We start from the raw sequence: 21,128 nt of genomic DNA, 5'->3' as shown, positions 1-21,128 counted from the left end.
GATGAGGCGATGCCAACATCTGGACTGGATATGAGGACGTCAAATAATTAAAGCCCCCAGCTTCTGCCAGGGGTGTAAGGGCATGGGGCAATTTGGGAGGGGGGTCTGAGGCGTATGAAGACCAAGGCTCGGTCAGCCGCGCGAGGTTGGGTGTCACCTGGACGGGGTCCAGGGCCCACTCCGGAGGCTGAACTGCCAGGACTACTAGCCACAGTTGTTGCCACATGACGAAGAGCCGTGGCAACCAAAGGTGCAGCCGGGACATAACACGCGGCGGCTCCCAGGCGCAGTGACCCAGGCCACTGAGGAGCTGGAGCCACATCCTGCGTCCGAGCTGAACTGCTATGCCAGCGCCGACGCGAGGGCTCACGTCAGCAACCGCGCGCCCTTCCCCTGCCTAACGTCCCACCCGTTATTTATGATGTGTTTAGTTCCGCCACCACCATTATTAGGTTCGTGCGGAGATCCAATGCGCGCCACCAGAGTGGGCCTTTTTCCCAGAGTCCCCAGGGCGCAAGCCATTCTTCCCCTTGCAAAAGCGACAATTACCTCCTGCCGGGCCCTCTTCCCAAGCCCTCCCTGCCCTCCCTGGCCCCAAACAAGGAGGCGGGATTTGGGCTGCAGACCCGAGTGGCCCCAAACTCCAGCGGCCCAGGGGTGGCGGGGGGTTGGGAAGGATGCAGAGCTTCCCAAGGAAACCACAGGACCTGGCATTCTGGGAAATTCAAAAGTGCTAGTCCAGTTCTGGCAATGTGAACCCTTCCTCCTCAAAGCTCAAGTCTGAGAGGCATTCTTCCCCCCTTTGGCCACACGGCTGACAAGAAAAGTAGCTGACCTGCAAAATGAGCACCAGTTAGGGTGGCGGGAGGGGAACACACCTTACAGTTATTCTAAAATGTTGCCATTTCCTCCAAACTCTCAGTATTCACGTCTCATTATTAATTCACCACTCTATTATTAGCCGTTACCACTGAATCAGTGATGACTCCAGAACTTCTGTAGGAGGGCTTTGGGGCAGGTGAGCAATTCATTCTGGGAAAGAGAGTCTAAAACCAAGTGAACGGCCCTTTACATTAGCATGGGAAAACTTCCCCCATCCCACCTTGTCTCAACAGAGCCATTAATCTAGAAAAAACTACAGTGTCACTTTTCAGAGGTCTACCCTGTGTGCACACGCGGAGAAGACACTTAGAATGTTAAAGTCAGCATGTTAAGTAATTTTCTTGAAATACTCTAACTAGCACCCAGTTTACTTTCTTCACAGTCCTTTTCATAATCTATTTAATTTTAGTCCTTTTTAATTGTCTGGTACACCTTTAACACCTAAACCCCAAGACAGAAGGAGCTTCATCTTATTTCCAGTGCCTAGCACATAATGGTTTCTAAATGGAACTGATTCCAAGATTGGCCTCATTTAGGAATGGATCTGTGGTTATAATCAGGTTTCCGAAATCTTTAGTATCAATACGGAATCCTTTCCTCTCACATTTCACAGGAAGTTAGACTTCTTAAAGCCCAAACATGGATATGTTTGAAGTTTCCTTGACTGATTTAAATTGAATTAAATTAATTATTTTGTACAGGAAAAACTTTCAAAATTTTTACATTTTTCAGAACATAACCACCTTTTCTTTCTCTACTTTCTTCCCTTCAAAACAAACTTTGCAACATTGGGGTGAGTTAAGTAATCAGAAATCTAGCCCCAAATTAAGCTCTCAATGACATGAAACACATTTTTTGCTCCTTTTTAATAAAAATCCTATATGCAGTACATTAATGTTTTCTTTTAGCAATTACATTGACAACTTAATCCCTAATTCGAGGCATCCATATAATTGATTTACAGAAAGGTTCTTCTGCAAAACATTTAACACAAGATATATATGAGATGCTGAGATCTGGGTAATATACCTTACTTGAAAGGCATGAATAGTTTTTAAACACTGTAGCATAATCACACTTAAGGCCATAGTTACTTTGTTCCCAAATCCCTGCAATTCTATTTGAGGGGAGTTCTAAAAGGCCTGTGTCTTCTCCTGTGTCCACAACTGTAGACGTACACTGATGGCCCTCAATCCTGCTCTCCAAACTTCAAATAAGGGGCCAGAGACAAGGCTCGGGACTTGGAGAAGTCCTAGAAATTCCCTGCCTCAAAAGCAGTTTCAGAGTTTCACATTTTCCGAAGGATGACAGAGCTGAGTAGACATGCCAAAGTCTTCCAAATCCTGCTGGTTGTTTTGAATTACGGCTACACTGGCTGTGTACCCCTTGAGTTTTTATCTCCACATACTTGAATTAAACCCTGTAGTTCCTCTTCGGTTCTAGCATCATCTGTGACCTCGTCACAGGGTCTATATGCCACAGCTATTTTACCACCTTCTGAAATAAAGTTAACAAGGATCAATTCAGAAGTTTTCTTGTTCTAAAACTTCCTGTATACAATGGTAGCACCCGATAATTAGACATTCTTTTGATTTCTAAAAGCAGAAAATAAGAGCATTTTCCTAGAAGTTCCCTCATCTGACACTTCAGTTTTTATCATAATTATTTGTGAAAAAATATATAAGAAGTGTCAACTTTGGTTCAAAAACCTTTCTGATCTTAGAAATAAGAACTAAGGAATAATGACAAAGGAATGAAAAGCTGTGGAAACAAAAATGTTCAATCACAATACAAGTAAATAGGAAGGCATTAGGTGGGGGTCAAAGTGAGTTCAAACCTGGGATAGATACCACTGGACTATAATAGATACTTCATATTAGAAGCAAGGCAAGTGCCTACTCCTTGGGACCAAAATTCTACCAGATACAATGAACAAAGCTTTGGAGACACAGACAGACAGAGAGAGCATTTGAACACTCTACTGGCAGAAACTGGCCCATGTGCCTTTTGGACAATACAGCTTTCCTCAAGGCAAGCTAGAGCCACCAGGCTTTTTGGTCCAAGGAGTTTTGAGTACATATAAGGAATACCTTTGCATATTAGGGACAAACAACCCAGACATTTAGTTTGGTTCTTAAAGGTTGTTACCCAGAGTTGACAGCTGATGGAGATTCTGCCTGATGACCAGGGAAGTCAAACTTCACTGGAAGGACTGCCCAGCCTGGAAGGCCAAGACCAATCCAGGGTCAACTCTTACAAGCAAATAAGGTCTCTGACAACTTAGCTAGGGTTTCTCAGTCTCTACGCCTGCAGGGCTGTGAAGCAGGGGAGCAATTCTGTTCCGGGAATCTACTAATCATAGAGTTTCCTTTGGGCACAGCCTGTCACATTCTCACCGCTGTATAACTCGATAGGGAACACAATCAACGCTATTCAGTAGCATGACCACTTTCAAGGCTCACAAAAACGTAGCCGATTATTATATAAGAATTTTTTACAGAACTAGAACAAAAAATCTTAAAATCTGCATGGAGACACAAAAGACCCCGAATAGCCAAAGCAGTCTTGAGGGAAAAAAATGGAGCTGGAGGAATCAGACTCCCTGACTTCAGACTATACTACAAAGCTACAGTAATCAAGACAATATGGTACTGGCACAAAAACAGAAACATAGATCAATGGAACAAGATAGAAAGCCCAGAGATTAATCCACGCACCTATGGTCAACTAATCTATGACAAAGGAGGCAAAGATATACAATGGAGAAAAGACAGTCTCTTCAATAAGTGGTGCTGGGAAAACTGGACAGCTACATGTAAAAGAATGAAATTAGAATACTCCCTAACACCAAACACAAAAATAAACTCAAAATGGATTAGAGACCTAAATATAAGACTGGACACTATAAAACTCTTAGAGGAAAACATAGGAAGAACACTCTTTGACATAAATCACAGCAAGATCTTTTTTGATCCGCCTCCTAGAGTAATGGAAATAAAAACAAAAATAAACAAGTGGGACCTAATGAAACTTCAAAGCTTTTGCACAGCAAAGGAAACCATAAACAAGACGAAAAGACAACCCTCAGAATGGGAGAAAATATTTGCAAATGAATCAACGGACAAAGGATTAATCTCCAAAATATATAAACAGCTCATTCAGCTCAATATTAAAGAAACAAACACCCCAATCCAAAACTGGGCAGAAGACCTAAACAGACATTTCTCCAAAGAAGACATACAGACGGCCACGAAGCACATGAAAAGATGCTCAACATCACTAATTATTAGAGAAATGCAAATCAAAACTACAATGAGGTATCACCTCACTCCTGTTAGAATGGGCATCATCAGAAAATCTACAAACAACAAATGCTGGAGAGGGTGTGGAGAAAAGGGAACCCTCTTGCACTGTTGGTGGGAATGTAAATTGATACAGCCACTATGGAGAACAATATGGAGGTTCCTTAAAAAACTAAAAATAGAATTACCATATGACCCAGCAATCCCACTACTGGGCATATACCCAGAGAAAACCGTAATTCAAAAAGACACATGCACCCGAATGTTCATTGCAGCACTATTTACAATAGCCAGGTCATGGAAGCAACCTAAATGCCCATCAACAGACGAACGGATAAAGAAGCTGTGGTACATATATACAATGGAATATTACTCAGCCATAAAAAGGAACGAAATTGAGTCATTTGTTGAGACGTGGATGGATCTAGAGACTGTCATACAGAGTGAAGTAAGTCAGAAGGAGAAAAACAAATATCGTATATTAATGCATGTATGTGGAACCTAGAAAAATGGTACAGATGAGCCAGTTTGCAGGGCAGAAGTTGAGACACAGATGTAGAGAATGGACATATGGACACCAAGGGGGGAAAACTGCGGTGGGGTGGGGATGGTGGTGTGCTGAATTGGGCGATTGGGATTGACATGTATACACTGATGTGTATAAAATTGATGCCTAAAAAAAAAAAAAAAAAAAAGAATCATATTCACCCAATATATCAGAAATGAAAACTGAAATTAAATTGATTCCAAAAACATAATCTAATAAACTCTTCAACAAGAAAACAACAACGATAATAATAATAGTCAATATATTTTGTCTGCTTACTATGTTTCAGGCATAGTTCTAAGCTTTTTACATTCATCATCTCATTTACTCTTACAATATCCCCCATTAGGTGATAAGCTGAATTACTAACCCTATTTGCAGATAAAGAAATTGCAGCTTAGAGATATTAAATACCTTCAAATGTCTCTGGCTAGAAAAACCTAAAATTGCAACAACAACAACAACAACAACAAAATCTAAGAGACAAAGTTAGGACTCAAACACAGGTGTCCAAGGCTTATAACTGCACTATTCTGTATGAAAAGCAAGCAATTGAGGAAGAACGGGACCAAACACTTTCTGTATGAACTGAGGCAAGTCATTCTACATCTCAACACTGGGGACAATAATAGTTGCTGTCGTTTTTCTCATAAATGCCACAAAGAACAAATTTAAGACTGCTGCTGTGAAAGCATCTGGTGAATGAAAGAATATGTAATGTTTTAGATAACCATTACTTTCATCCAATTAACTTTTCAGATAAGTTTCTTTGCTCACTGAAACTGAAGCACTTCAAGAACAGTCAAAAAGGTCTTACCTAAAACCACAATCAGCAGTTTCTGGAATGCATCTGTCATAGTCTTCTGAATAGCAAGCTTCTGGGTTACCTTCCTTTTCATAAGGAATGATAATGACCCTAAATCCAACCAAAACAGATGAATTTAAAATGCCTATCATCTGAATAACTGATTTCTAGGTTATATGTTTAAAACTAAAAAAGCATCTGTGATTCTTAGCTCACTACCTTAGTGATTAAGGGCAGGCACAACACTGGGGTACAGCTGAATGTCTCTGTTGTAGGTATACCCTGGCATGGCACAGTTTCACTGCTCAGATCTATTCTGGAAGTTCCTAAAATACTAACTAGACGGGAAATGCAAACCAAGGACGTGGCACAAATCTCATATGACTCACAGATTTCAAATGGACAAGCTGAGGCTACACTGCTACAGACCCTGCTCTCCTGTGCGTAAAGGGCTGGATTCATACAGGGAGATAGATTTGGTGGTAGTGCAGATGATCTGGCCTCTCCTCAACCATCACCCACTCAGGTGGATGGTGGAGCCTCCTCTACTCCATTCGCTAACAGCCCTGCCTCTGACTTAAAACCCTAAGCCCAAGTGCCATGGATTGTAGGAAAAAACTCAGTACCAATCGGAATCCCCTTTCTAGGGATCTACATTTACTTTTTCCGCTCAGGCCCTTCTATAGGAGGCAAAGGACTGAACATTTACACAAGAGTTTATTTCAATCTTTAGACAATGATTTTGTTGGGATAACTGAAGGCCAGAAGACATCTGTATTTGAAGGACTATTTTAGCACAAAACAAATTATTAACCAAAAACAAAAACTAACTAATTTTCCCTCCTCCTAAGCTTCTTGGCAGGCAGTCAGTTCTAAAATTCTAAAGTTTAAGGTGCTGTCAGGTATCGCCTAAGATAAAAACCTATATTGTCAGGCAGAAAAATTCTGCCCAGGGCTTTAGTTGCTTAGAAAAGGTGATGATGTATCTGAAAAGTTGAGTTTCAGAAAGAAAGGAAAAAAGAGCAATCCCACTCCCTCACCTCCCCACACACACACATACTGGAAAACAGACCTTCCTCCAACTTATCCAAAGGTTCCTTCCTCAGCCATGCCAACTCCAGGACTCCTGCACTCGTGGGAGGGCAACACCACCTCTGAAGCACAGAAGAACTTCAGGCTATTGCTTCTGAAGTGGTGTCACAATATCTTCATTTTCCCTTTCTTCAAGGTTAGAAAGATCCTGAAGCTGTTAGGATTTTGAATGAAAGGCTAGACTTCCAAATATTCTGTTGTTAGAAATTAAAACTAAACTCCAGCAATCCCAGGTAATAGTTGAGGTATGCTATAGCCTCAAAATCAAGTGAGACTTGCAAATGAATGACTAGATATGGACAACTCTTTTTTATTATATACCATACAAATACTGGAGAAAATTATGGACACCACCATCCAAGTCATTGAGATTATCACTAATTCTAGGTGGCAGGCCAATGCTCAGATACTTCCGTGTGGAAGCCTCCCACATCTCCTCCCCATAGCCCTGTTCCATTCTTCTCTCTAAAGTCTAGGAGTTCAATGTTGAAAGGAGTCTGGTTAGTCAAAGAAAATCTAGAGTTTACCTTGATGATGCTTTTTGACCACCCATTGAAACCAAAGTAGTAATTTGCCAATTCTTGGCATCTGGAGCTGTTTGGGGCAAGCGTAGTATCTTGAACCGCCTTATGTCTGCTGCCGAGACGAACCTGAAGACATAAAAGACCTAAAAATATCACAACCCTACATAGAGACTTATTTTGGATATACCTGAGATTTATCAATACCAATTTCATGGAGTGGTTGCGAAGATTAAGTAGGACATTTTAAGCAATGAACTCACAGTGAGCCCTAAATAAATGTTATTTATTATTTTTAAGTCAGTACTTTTCTGCATCATTTCCAGGGCCCCTGATTAACCGGAAGGTTCCCTGACCTCTGGTGGTGAAAGTGATGATGAAAGCAAGCAAGGAAGCCCAGCAGAAGCCTGTTATGGGGCTGGGGGTAAGCAAAGGAAGTGAACTGTTTTAGTCGTCTCATCCTGTAGCTCCTGCTTGAGAATATGACCTGAAGAGGAGATAAGATGGACCTGCCACTGAATTAGGACCTTAATCTGTAGCACCCCCTCCCCAAGTTACTAACCCCTGTTAGAAGAGGGAATACGTATACCTCGATGAATGTAAATAAAGCAACCAAAAGAATTAGAGGTTCATCTGCATTAACAAGCTTCTTTGAGAGTGCAAATATTTCCAGTCTTAACTCTCTAAATAACTTACATATTACTGTGGAGTTTTTACATCACTAGTTCTTTCTTAAATGTCTATTTCCATTTTGAACAGGGTGCAGTATGTAAATATAGTCATAAACATTCAAATAATACAAATAAAGTCAAAGCATTGTTAATTCTTTATTGATGTGTTTGTGCATCTTCCTCTGTCACTAGTTTATGAGCTCCTTAAGTGCTTGAAGGAACCATATATTATTCTTTCCTTGTTACCAGAAACAAGCATACATCTTGGCACATAATAGAGGAGGGATGGTCTGTTGACTGAGTGAATGAATGAGTACATAAGAAAATGAAATTACTTTCTCCAACTGAAGCTGCCTGCTGGGAAGGAGAAATGGAGACTAATTTTTAAATGCTGAGTGTCGCAACGTTTACAACAGGGAGGCTAGGCCCTGTATGGTGAGTCATAATGGAGCTGTCCTGGACAATTAGGAAGCTTCAGAAGGGCTCTGAGCCCCTGGGTAGTAGAGACAGTTGACATCTGGGATAAGCTTGCCACAGTTCTTGCTGGCAAACATTTCCCTTCGTGCTACTGAGAAAAACTCAGATACATTAGGCCTTTCCTTCATTTTATTTGAAGATGTTATTCTCTTGTCTGTATTTATAAAAAATACAGGGGAAAAAAGATAAGAAGTATATATACCTGCTAATGAATAAAAGAAGACATAATTGGAACTTCCCTGCTGGTGCAGTGGTTAAGACTCCGTGCTCCCAATGCAGGGGGCCCGGGTTCGATCCCTGGTCAGGGAACTAGGTCTCACGTGCATGCTGCAACTAAGAGTTTGCACGCCACAGTTAAGGAGCCTGCGAGTCACAACTAAAGGAGCCTGCCTGCTGCAACTGGGGAGCCCACGTGCCGCAACTGGGGAGCCCTTGAGCCGCAACTAAGGAGCCCGCCTGCTGCAACTAAGACCCGGTGCAACCAAATAAATAAAATTTAAAGAGAACGCATAATTAAAGTAGGTAACAATTTCGGGGGTGTGGGTAGTAAACTAAGGCTCTGCATTAAATAAAGAAATCGAATACGAATGCCCTTTCCTCTCAACTCTATAGTGACTTGTAGAACATTTTCCTCATTACTCTATCAGTGACGGGCTTTATGCTGTGACAATCTCAGAACCTAAGCTTATGGAATGGTCTTAATGTCCAATATAAGAAAAGAACTCATTACTCACAACTGATACCAAGTAACTGTTTCATAATCTTTCCAGGACCATCCGTAATATCTGAGGGGTTATGTGAAATGGTCGCAGGGTCCGCAAATTAAAGAATGTCTGACACGAAATCATTTCAATCCCAGGGAGTACAGCCGGGATTGAAGAGGGTGTTAAACAGGGTACAGAAGTGGGAGGTAGTGTACCTGGAGTCACATCTGAGGAGAGTTCTCAGATTCAATAAAGGTGAAATCAGTGAGTAAAGAAATAGGGGTGAGAATAGGCAGCAAGGTCAGTAGGAAGTAGCCAGAGCAAGAAGCCAATCAGAGAAGACACACAATTATAAAGTGAAAGGTCTGGGAAATCGAAGCCTCACTCACTTATTCAGAGGCATTGAAAAGGTCCTTGAAAAAGGAATGGTGGCTGAATGGAGGCACATAATGAAATGTTAATTCTGGGGAAGTAAAATTGGATGGCATGTTAATATGGAATAAGGTTTCTACAATGCCTTAAAGAATATTTTAACCATCTTCTGGAAGCTGAAGGGAGTTCTGAATAGGCAATTTGAGAGTGATGATGATGATGAAGCCTCCTTTATGTTACATCTGACAAAAGTTTGTCAAGCTCGGGACTTCCCTGGTGGGACAGTGGTTAAGAGTCCGCCTGCCAATGCAGGGGACACGGGTTCGATCCCTGGTCCAGGAAGATCCCACATGCCGCAGAGCAACTAAGCCCGTGTGCCACAACTACTGAGCCTGTGCTCTAGAGCCCGTGAGCCACAACTACTGAAGCCCGCGTGCCTAGAACCCGTGCTCCGCAACAAGAGAAGCCATCGCGATGAGAAGCCCAGGCACCGCAACGAAGAGCAACCCCCGCTCGCCGCAACTAGACAAAGCCGGCGCGCAGCAACAAGACCCAACGCAGCCAAAAATTAATTAATTAATTAATTAATTAATTAACTTAAAAAACAATTTGTCAACCTCACACATCTAAAATCCACATAAAAGTAACTATAAGGAAGACTCTTGTGAAGATTTCTTAAATTAAGGGGCAGCATAAAATGACATGGGCTTTAACATCAGTTCAGTTTGGGTTTGGCCTCTAGTTTCCACATTTACTGTCATAAACCTTAAGTAAGTCACTTAACCATCCTGAGTTCGAGTTTCTTCATCTAAAAAAAAGAAAGAAAGAACTGGGGAACTGGGGGATCAGTGGAGCAGTGCATCTGAGAGCATTCTGTACACCACAGTGCTGTACAAACATTGGCCTTTTATTTTTTTTTCCCCCCCTTGGGATCTTAGTTCCCGGACCAGGGATTGAACCCGGGCCCTCAGCAGTGAAAGTCCTAACCACTGGACCGCCAGGGAATTCCCGATGGCCTATTAGTTTTAAATTCAGCACTTCATCCCAGTAGAGCGAGGAATTCCACATTTGGACCCACCTTCACTGGAGATGTCTGAAAAAGCTGCTTCTGGTCGCATGCCTTTTGGGCTCTGTGGGCATCCCTTGCTGAATAAACCTCGATGATGGCATAGAACACAGGACCGGCCACTGCTGCGTTTGGGAAGACTCGGACCGAATACAGAAGGCCAAACTGGGAGAAGACTGTGAACAGAGAATGCTGTAGGGTGGGCCCATGCTAAGTAAGTGCAGGAAATTTCACGCCCAGGAAGCCAAACCGCCCGTTCCTTTCTATTCCCCCAGCCCTTCGCCGCAGGCAACTGTGGTGATCCTGCAACTCCAAACACTTCTCATTTCAGCAACAGGTTCCCCTCTGAAATCCTAAGCTTCGAGAAGCATTAGGAGGCAATGCCGGCTGTTGGGAACTATCTCTCAAAAATCTGTGGGGGCGAGCTGACTACTCAGGTCGGCTCTAGAACTAAGATTCCTCTCAGCAGAGACCACAGGCAGATGAGGTGCTGAAGCAGTACCCCGGGGCGCCCAGTTACTGAGGCACGAGGTGGCTTCCTCCACCCCTCCCTCTGCCCCGGCTCGGCTCACTTGCAAGGCCTCGGCCGTGGGTCCAGAGCTCAGCTCCCACACCAGCAAGGTTTTGTCACCCACGATGGGAACCACAAAAGGTACCAACGCCACCATCCTACCTTTACCGCGCGTGCGCGGCTCGGGGCGCCTGCGCACGCGCGCCTGCGCACGCCCTGTTTATAACGGAAACCTGAGGGGGGGGAGCCAGTTTGTTGGGAGTGGGACGAGGGCGGTGCTCGGACCTCTCCCTCACCCCTCCCACTCCGGGCTTGTCTCTGCCTCTAGGTCCCCTTCCACAGGTGGCACTGTCACTATATAATCACGTGGAATCATGCAGCCCTGGGCCTGTGCTGGGGGAGGCAGGAGGTGGGTAGGTTTGGTGCTGGGCTGAGCTGGAGGGAGGCGAGCAGCACACAGCTGACCCGCAGTGGGGGCAGGAGAGGCCAGGGCCTGAGGAGGGCCGTCTTGGGCAATGGCTGCTCTCACACATTCTTCTTTCCCCTGTCTTTCTGGCACCTCCCTGCTAGTTATCCAACGGTTGGGATTTTCTTTTAAAGAAAAAAAACAACCCAATGGGAATTTTCCACCAGCTTGAAATGGTGGAGAACCCCCTACCTTGGTACACAGGGTACACAGCTGTACATGAGTTTGAGAAGTTGGGAGAAAAGTCAGGCCTTGGCTCCACAGTGGAGGGAGGCCCAGTGATCCAAATATTCTGGCAACCCCAATGACCGTACGAGAGGGGCCAGAAGTAGATGGTCCTCTATGGGCAGGAGGTCGAGCATGTTGTAAATAACTGGTACTTGATGAACCAGGAGAGAGAGCACCAGAATAAATTGCTATTTGATTTACTCATCTATGCCCCTTGAGGATGGTATGTTTTCCAGTTCCCAGGGACTGATGATACTGGGGAAACAAGGGAGGGAAGCCCCTCTTCATCCTTCTACTCATCCTCCTTTGCCCACGTTTCCTCTTGTGGAAGTACTGGCTACCATGAGGGATTCTAGTTTCAGCTCTGCTTCTTCTTGCAGGCCCCTGTTATTGGTATATAAATATTCAACTATTTACATTTTAATTCCTTAGCACATGGTTAGACTTGGTTATGAATTTATAGTTTAATATAAGAAAAAGAAGTATTTTACAAACAATGCTGAGAAGCCGATATTAAGAAACAAAATTTGCAGGTGGCTTGAGGCAGAACAGGGCTCACTCTGTGGCTGTCTCGTGTGCGGTCTCACTTTCCTCACCCGCCTCTTCATCAACCCAATATGCAGCCAGAAGCTTCTCTGCTGGGGCTTTGATGACTTCCCTGGGGTAAGAAGAATAATGCCAAGGCTTTTACTTTTGAAAGGAACAATGATAGTTTTCATTATTTCCTCATTTTAGATGAGAATTTTAAATTGTCCCCTACCATTTATGGTACATCCTTATAGAAGTACATCTCATCCTCATCAGAAGACTCCCTGTCGTGTAGCTTTTGTGCCATGTTTTCCTTGCGTGTGGCGTTGAGAGGCCTGTACATATCCCTAAGCCAAAGTGGCCGCCTTCTCCCGAAAAAGCCCTCCTGGAACACAGAAAGGGAAATATTAATTCAGCATCTCCCCTGCTTTCTCTGGCCACAGTACTATATCCCCTTCAAATTTACCTGACTCTCACTTTCCCCTGAGCTTCTCTTACGCAGCAGGAATCGAAAAAAGCCCCTTGGAGGAAAACACACACTGTTAGTGTTACATGTCATTTTTCATCTCTCTCACAATGTGTTATCTCTGGTCTTATTAGGACTAAATGGGTACCTCAGTCCATAAGCACAATGAGCAAAATCACCACAGACCCGGGATCTTGAAAATCATTCCATGCACGCTGGCCTTCCAGAAGTTCTCTGTGTCTGTCCAAAATGGCCCCCGCCCCGTGTCTCTGGGGAGACCTTTGCATGTGGCTTAGCATGGAGTATAGGCAGGATTTTCAGCCCCGTTCACCTTTCTTGGCCCTTGGCCAAGTGCCCTCGTGCAGTGAAAACACTGCAGGGCGGCGCTGGGCAGAAACACGTTACTCTCTAGATGCGCTTCACACCAGTCCGCTTCGGACTTAGTCGCACATGCAGCATTTGCTGGGGGTGTGGCTGTGGGGAGAAGGTGCTTTTATTTTCCTGGCTGCTCTATCCTATCCTATAAGTTGAATCACACCAAGTAAACACCTGAACCCAACTAGCAAAGTTATCTATAGCTCTCTGACTTTCATACTGCAGGCTGTCACTGAGGTGTCAGTGAATTGCGCAATCAGTTTCAAGGCCATGACCAGCAGGGAAACACGAAATACTCTTTTTGAATACAAATAGAATAGAAAAAAATCAGAGTGCACAATAAGTTAGTTTCAGAAACTACTTATGCCCATATAGTATGTGTATACTGAATTGTGACATAAAACGGAGCTCACAGCCCAAGCACAGTGTGATCAGTAGAGAAGTCCTCAGTGGAAAGGGACCCTCTTCTTTTTGATAATCACTAGCAGTGTGACCATGGGGCAAGATACTTTCCCTTTCTCTTTCTCCATTTCCTTATTATAAAAGGAAGAGACAAACTACTGTCTAAAGTTTCTCCCGGTTAAAGTTCTATGAGGTTTGGATAAAGGGAATAGAGAGTAGGGGCCTGAATAACAGTAGGGTGAGAAGGGAAGTTTTCTTGCCACTTTACAGAAGGGACTCATATGTGCTACCTTTCGTCAGCTTTGAGTGAGGCCAGCCCCTAAATCCCCAACCATGTGGCCCTCCCTACCCCAGAGCCTCCTAGAAGGCCTCTGGCCTGGCCTGATGCCTAGGAACCAGGCACCAGGCCAGCAGGAACAAGTGCAACCAAAACCTCTCCCCGTCCACCCTCTTTCCTTAAAGGACTAGTGAAAGCAGATGAATCTGTGCCAGTCCTGTTCTAACTCAGCTTGGGCTGGGGAGCTAATTCTGCTGATAAATAAATTAGGGTAAACCATTAGGGTAATTAAACATTCTTCCTGCCTTTGGTGAGGAAATTGAAATAGGTGAGTTCTAAGTTCTCCTCTAGTTGTAAAATTCTCCTTTAAAAGACCAATATTTACCTTCTGCTTCTTTTCTTATCTTCCCCTTTTGCAATTCGATGAGAATAAATCTGTTTTGAAAGAAAACATGATCATGATTATCCATTACAACTATTTCCAAATCCTTATTCATTCCCTTTTACTTTAAGTCTTATCTACCCAGTGAAATGATAACTTTTTTAAGGAAAGGAATTCTACCCTGTTTAATAATCCTTTGCCTCTTCCACAGTACCTAACTTAGGGTCTTGCATGCACCTGGCGATATATTTTATTGACTGTTTTAGATAACGTTCAACAGATCGTTCCTAATAAAAACTCTTAGAAGTAGGAAAAGAAAATAAAAGTATCTAGCCGAAACCTAAGCCTTGTTTTAGAGTCAACAACAAGAGTAGGATGCCCATCATTACTGCTACTATCGATCAATGTGGAGGAGGTCTTAATCGGTACGAAAAGAAAAACGAAGTCTTGGAAAGGAAGAGACAAACACATTTGCATATGAAATGAGGGACCTAAAAAGACCAAAGGAATCAACCGAAATTTTATTGGAAGTAACATGAGTAAGATGGCTACATACAAAATCAAGAGATCAACATATAAGCCTCAATAGCTTTCCCATATAACACAAATAATCACTAAAAAACAGAAGAAACATCCCGTGTACTATATCAATAAAAATGCACAAAGTACCTAGGAATAAACTTAACCAAAAATTTGTAAGACCTAAGTGATGAAAATATTAAAACTTTTCTGAAGGACATTAAGAAGAAGCACTACATGGCATGAGATACCATCCTCCTAGAATGTTGTAAAGAGGTCAATTCTCATCTAATTAACCTACAAATTCAATGCAATCCATTTATATCCAAAATAATTTTTAAATAAAACCTGGCCAGCTGACATTTGGTAGAGAATATGTGTAAGAATAGTTATGAAATGTATGAAAAACAAGGTCAAAGAGTAGGACCTTGCCCTACCAGATATAAAATATGTTATAGAGCAACTGGAATTAAGCAGTGTGATATTGGTACTGGTACAGGACAAGATAACTGGATCACAGAATAGAGTCCAGATGAAGATAGTATATGAGACCAGGGAAGAAAGAATAAACCATTCAGTGAAAGATTTGAAAACAATTAGATCTTCATGTAGGGGGGGGGGAAGTTAGATCCCCTGCCTCAACCACACTAAAAAACAAATACAACAAATTCTAGACAGATTACAAAAGTACTTGAAGAAGATATTAGAGATTACTTTTACGTCATGAGGTGACAAAGGCCTGGCTAACAAAAGCCACCCCACATGAGCCATGAGGAGAGGACAGGCAGATATGGTGGCAGACTGTCAACACACCTCCTACTCTGCACAGCCCTTGCCCCCTTTTCCCCTGGACTGTTTGTCTTCTTCTTGTTGACTTATAAAACTCTTGGGAGTTCCCTGGGGGTCCAGTGGTTAGGGCTTGGCGCTTTCACTGCTGTGGCCCGAGGTTCAATCCCTGGTCAGGGAACTAAGATCCCGCAAGCTGCACAGCATGGCCAAACCCCGCCACCCCCAAACAAACAAACAAACAAAAAACTCTTTATAGTAAAGAAATACTGGTTTTCATTGAATTTCAGTGTTTCGAATCTTTCCAGTGTTTTTGTCTCTAAGGAGACAAGACAAAAGAGTGGAGTAGGGAGCACAAGCTTTGCAGTCGGGTAAAACTGGCTTCTGCTTTTGGTTTGGCCACTGGGGCCTTACATTGATCTCCTTCATCTATGAAGGAGGGATAGTAATATCATCCTCACAGAACTGTGGGCATTAAATCAGACAATATATGGAAAAGTCTTCATCTTACGCTTGGCATGAATCAGTGCTAAGCTGGTGTCACAGACAAGATGGTGGACTATATCAAAGGCTCTGCTTGTGGCATCAGGCTCTGAAGATTATAAAAGATTATAAAAATACTGCTTTTATTTCCTTCTAATACCTTTATGTGGTCTTTTTTCACATTTATGGAAATATGTTTATTTAAGATGAAAAATGGGGATCTGCTATTCTTTAACCCCCAAATAGTTAGGCAGCTAGTCTATCACCATTTATTCATTTTCCCCCACTGATTGGAATATTAAAACCTGACATTTCAGAAGTCTTAAGAACACATGGGTCTATTGCTGGACTCGATGCTACTTCAAATAAATATTCGGTTGCATGATTCCTCACTGTGGAATTGACATAACGCCTCACCTCTCTTCCGTTGAACACCATTAGTGTCTACCATAGGAAGAACACTGCATGGCCCCTGTCCTCGAAGAGCTTATCATATAAGTGGGGAGAGGAAATAACGGTTAGGACTCCTCGCTTTCGCTGCCTAGGGTACAAGTTCAATCCCTACTTGGGGAATTAAGATCCCGCAGGCCAAAACAAAACAAAACAAAACAAAACAACACAAATGCAAGGTTAAACTCTAGAGAAGTTAGAAACAATAAAAAGGGGACTTTACAGAAATTCTAAAAAAGCAAAAGGCCACATGCCACCTGGAGATGTAGAGGGGACAGTCTGGGCAATGGCCAATGACTAGCAAGCTGACCCCATGCTAGTCCCCAGCCTCCTAGGCTCAGAAATCATACTCTTCCTCACCAAGAGACAACTCGCGTCTTCCTGTTGTGGCAGTCTCACTTTATCAATAGCACAGGATTGATCAAAAATCAGAATGCCAAATTATTACTTGACAATGAGAAATACATCTGTTCTACACACAGGGCATCCGTGTCTACACAATCAGAGAATTACCTTCTGTGGAGACAGGCCTCCGTGGCACACTAAAGCACAATCACACAATCGAAGGCTACTTGGTGACAACAGAATTAGAAAAGGAATCAGCCGAATCCAGAATTTAATGGGAAGGCCTGAGGCAGCTGGATCCATCCATCTCCTCAACAGGCACAGCCTGGCTAGCGGGCCTGACTCTTCAGTTCTGCTGCCTAAGGTGCCATCTCTACTCTCGGGCAATGTGAGGATGGGCGCTGCCCATGTTGGTCTCTCCTCACCTTTTCTATGCTTTCACTACTGACCAACCCTCCTGCAGATAGACACATTTCTCTTTAGAAGTTAGTACATCATGTCAGGTTTTATTCAAGTCTGATAGGCCAGGAAGCCACTGGTCCTTACACATCTCTGCTCAGCGCCATGATGTGCTAACCCTGCTGTTTCTCTCTTGGGGGGCTGCCTTTTAAAAAACTGCTTCCCACTTTTGTGAGCTCTGAGGGAAGGGGACTGCTTTGCTATGGCCCCTAAGAAATGGTGACAAACCTCACAGGACTAGGATCAGGAGGGCTGGAGTATGCAGGGAAGGCTTTATGAAGAAAGATATCTGAACTTGAGCTGGCTTTTGAGAGGTTCATAGGACTTCCACAGGCAAAGCAACATCAGGGAATCTTAGATGGGCAAAGGCACAGACAACAGCAGGCACGGACGTGGTGTAACCCGCGTATAGGGAGGAGCTGCTCTGGCTGCAATGGAGGGCTGCCATAGCAAGAGAAAAGGTAAATAAAGCAGGTGGGACTGGTAGGGTAGAATCAAGATTGCCAGCTTATTAAAGTCACTCTTTTAATGTTAGCCACTGCCTGTTGGGAAAAGTAATAAACCGTTATGTAACTGAACAGAAGATAAACAGGCTAGCTCCAGGAATAGGCTACTATAAATATGACATGCTTTAGGGTAGCCTGCTGCAGGATTTTACTTGCAGTGTTTTAATGGAACCTACCTACACAATTCCTAATACACTGGAGAAGCAAGCTGCTAAGTAAACCTAAGGATTTGACGAGATCACACTTTGATCTTTTAGGCATGTCCTTTTAGCCCTCCCAGGGTGACTGATAGCTCCATGAGTATGGAGATCGTATGTCTCTCATCACTTCAGCCAACAAGGAAAGAAATAAACAGTAGAATGAGAGTGACTGGTGAGTACATCAAATCAGCATAGTTTTTGAGTTGAAGAAATTTTACTATCATGTCAACTCTGGCCTTCTTATAAACTTAACTTGTCAAAACAGTCCAATGGCTTGTTATCATGGATCCAATTCCAAAGAGATCTCCTGGGAGTGGAGCTCCTTTCAAAATCCTGTGGGGACTTCCCTGGTGGCGCAGTGGTGAAGAATCCGCCTGCCAGTGCAGGGGACACGGGTTCGATCCCTGGTCTGGGAAGGTCCCACATGCTGCGGAGCAACTAAGTCCGTGCGCCACAACTCCTGAGCCCGCGTGCCTAGAGCCCGTACTCCACAACAAGAGAAGCCACCGCAATGAGAAGCCCGCGCACCGCAATGAAGACATAATGTAGCCAAAAGAAAAAAAGAAAAAAAGAAAAAAAACTCCTGGGAATATACTTTTCAGTAAAAGAACAAAGTGTATCTCAGTCCTCATGACTAAAGAGAAGAATCAAGTAGTAGTAGGTGGAAAGGTGGCTTTGATTCTCAGTTTGTGGGTTCTGAATCTGAATGAATTATTGTCCTTACCTCAATGAGACAGAGAAGTGTAACCAAAATCGTCACTGCTACAGTTACAGATATTGCCAAGATGAGTTTGTTGTTATAGCCATATCCTGGAACTTCTTTTGTGAGCTAAAAAAATAAATAACAATTTTTTACAAACAAGGAGATAGAAGGGATGAACGCTAACTATTCTTAAACCTATTCTAAACAATAGCTAACTATTCTTAAACTACTATAAAACCCAATCCTTTCAGGCGAGTAGCTTCTATAAGAACAAGCCAAATTTAATGTTATTAATCTTATCATTAGCATTTTCTTCGACAACTTATTTATCTACAATTTATTTATCTTGCGTTATGTCCTTTTCTCGTCTACCCTAGGAATAGTGGCACACTCTCTCAATGAGTAAAGTGGGAGATCACTGTCTTAGCCAGTGTCATGGCTGAAGATAAGATACAGACTAGGAGCCCGTGGTATTCCTGCTTGGGCACGTCCATGGCATGTCCTAAACTGAGTAAAAGTCCAGGTCCCATGTTTCAGGGGTTCTCCTCACCTCACTTGACTCCTGCTCTTTCTGCTCACTCTGGCCTTCTGTGCTCTCACTGATATAGTTGTCACTTTTCCACTGGCCCGTATCCCATTCCGCTTTGGACACCTTTACTTCCTGCTGCTTGCTGAGAAGCTTCATCAGGAGGCCTGTTCTAGAGATGAGGTTGGCACAGGCCAGCTGCACGTGGGTGTCCGAGCAGTCTATTATCAAAGTCTGGATAACATGAGAAATGAGCCTTCGCACATCATTGTTGGGGATGAGGGACCGTAGCTGCTGGTTTAGCTGAGTTTCAACTTGATCACCCGGGGATGTGAGCCCTGGGAAAGTGAAGCCTGTGGGCTTAGAGGATAATTCAGTGCCCGTGTTGTGGTGCTCCCACTGTGTTTCGTTGGTGTGTTGAACAGGTGGCATACTGTTGTCTGCAGCAACAGCAGAATGTGCAGTGGAGACATCCTTATGGGTAGTGTTTTCAGGGCCGGTTCCTCCGGGAAGAGTAGAGTTTCCTGAAGAAATAACTTCTTCAGAAACATTTTGTGCAGTATTGTTTTCTGAAGTAGTGTTTTCTGTAGAAGGGTCTGAAAGAGAAAATAATTCTGGAAAAGGATTTTCCTGAGAAGTCACTTCTCTTGAAGGTGAAACAGCTTCTCGCGCAGGGGAATTTATGAGACTCCTCACTACAGAGAACGGAGGGCTTGCAAGCATCATTCTCTTGAGTGAACTTTTCTTTCTGAACTTTCGACTCCTTTTGCCTTTGGGTTTTCTCTGGACCCGATGAGTCCTAATTTTATGGAAGATGTATTTTTTCCCAGAATGTGAGATTAGTTCAAAATCCTTAATATTTCTAACTCTAGCCTTTGCATCCTCTAAAACAAGTATAGTGTTGGATAAGTCTTTTGATTTGCTTTTAACCTCAGATGGGGATTTTGGAGGGATGGAGGCAGAAGGCCTGACCTTGAAGTACTGTTTCAGGGTAGAGGAGCCTGCTGCCTTGTGTTCTTTGATAAATGAAGACTCCGCATTGGAGGACTTTCCCACCAGCTTCCTGGGCCTCTGCACCATGAGAAGCTGTTTCAGCTTTCCTGGGGATGGCCTCCTGAGCCTTCTTTCTTCGGCAGTGCTCGCCACAGATGGCTGGGCATTCTGTTTCCTCCTGACGCTCTCATCTCCCACTGCTTGGAGGTGCATTTTCTGTAGGCCCCTTGGGCCCTTGAGGACCCTGTTCACTCTCAGCAGCTTTTCCTCGGTACTCTCAGTCTTTGCTGGGCTGTCTTTCTGTGGTTGGGGAGTTTCCAATTTCTTTAGATAGAGGTAGCGTTTAAACATGGCACTTAAAAGGTTGGAACGCGTACGCGTGGCAGGTTTTTCTTCCTTTTTAACCTCATCAAATTTTTCTTGAGTTTCTGCATCTAACACATTTTCCAGAAAATGGAGTTTCCTCAATTTATTTTTATTAGTTGAATTCTTGCGTACAGGTTTAACAGAAGGGCTCCTTGTATTGTTTTTCAAAAGGCCCAGGAGCATATCTCCATCTTGTGTATTTGAAAAAAGAAGTTGAAGGAATGGTAATAATGTTGATTCCACATCTCCTAGATTTCCCTCTGAGATGTAAGGCAGTATGTGACTTCGTGCACTGATAATATCACTTTCATTTTTAAAGTCCAGCTGCTCATTCATGAAGCCTGACAAGCTGACAGCACTTTTATCTGAGGATGCCCTCTCTGGCTCAATAATCAGCTCGGTGCTGTTGTTCTTCTTCCGGGCTTGTAACACCTTCATCAACGATCCTTCTGCATTCCCAAGAGATGTTTCTTCGTCTGTCAAAAAAGAAGAGACTGTTTTTGATCATTGAAGACTGATGGGACAGATTTTTGTCAGTCCACAGCCAAATGAATTAGGAATCAGTCAACGTCTGAGTGCCACTTAGGAGAAAAAGAAGCCCACACTTAAGCCTATGACTGGCAACAACAAAATGTGAAAAAGATATCTCCTGAAAAAGTGGCTATCTACTCAGAAAATTCTGTAGTGTGAAATATAGTAACTATATTCAGGATTACTC

General features: G+C 43.3%; 1 protein-coding gene and 1 pseudogene across 2 annotated transcripts in view; both read right to left on the bottom strand.

Moving 5' to 3' along the window:
- Positions 1-23: 23 nt before the first annotated feature.
- LOC309621738 (RAD52 motif-containing protein 1-like) lies at positions 24-11,130 on the bottom strand (annotated as a pseudogene). The gene is made up of 7 exons: positions 11,012-11,130; positions 10,452-10,631; positions 7,156-7,278; positions 6,609-6,782; positions 5,549-5,647; positions 2,291-2,379; positions 24-835 (listed from the first exon to the last, which is right to left on the bottom strand). The product of its transcript is annotated as an RAD52 motif-containing protein 1-like (transcript).
- A 1,010-nt stretch (positions 11,131-12,140) lies between these two features.
- The window catches only part of LOC309621747 (leucine-rich repeat-containing protein 37A3-like), a gene marked incomplete at its 5' end in the record, with an annotated part of 43,731 nt that continues 34,743 nt past the window's right edge, over positions 12,141-21,128 (bottom strand). The window contains 5 exons of the mRNA XM_082409082.1: positions 12,141-12,302; positions 12,405-12,557; positions 14,078-14,127; positions 18,547-18,651; positions 19,076-20,886. Coding sequence (XP_082265208.1) covers positions 12,200-12,302; positions 12,405-12,557; positions 14,078-14,127; positions 18,547-18,651; positions 19,076-20,886 — 2,222 coding nt within the window. The 3' untranslated portion in view covers positions 12,141-12,199. The remainder of the gene's footprint in view (positions 12,303-12,404; positions 12,558-14,077; positions 14,128-18,546; positions 18,652-19,075; positions 20,887-21,128) is intronic.

The sequence above is a fragment of the Balaenoptera borealis genome (assembly GCF_965194805.1).
Source record: "Balaenoptera borealis genome assembly, contig: HAP1_SCAFFOLD_943, whole genome shotgun sequence".
In the NCBI taxonomy this organism is placed as follows: Eukaryota; Metazoa; Chordata; class Mammalia; order Artiodactyla; family Balaenopteridae; genus Balaenoptera; species Balaenoptera borealis.
Note: the sequence above shows the minus strand (reverse complement) of the source record. Positions and strands in the feature narration are given on the sequence as shown.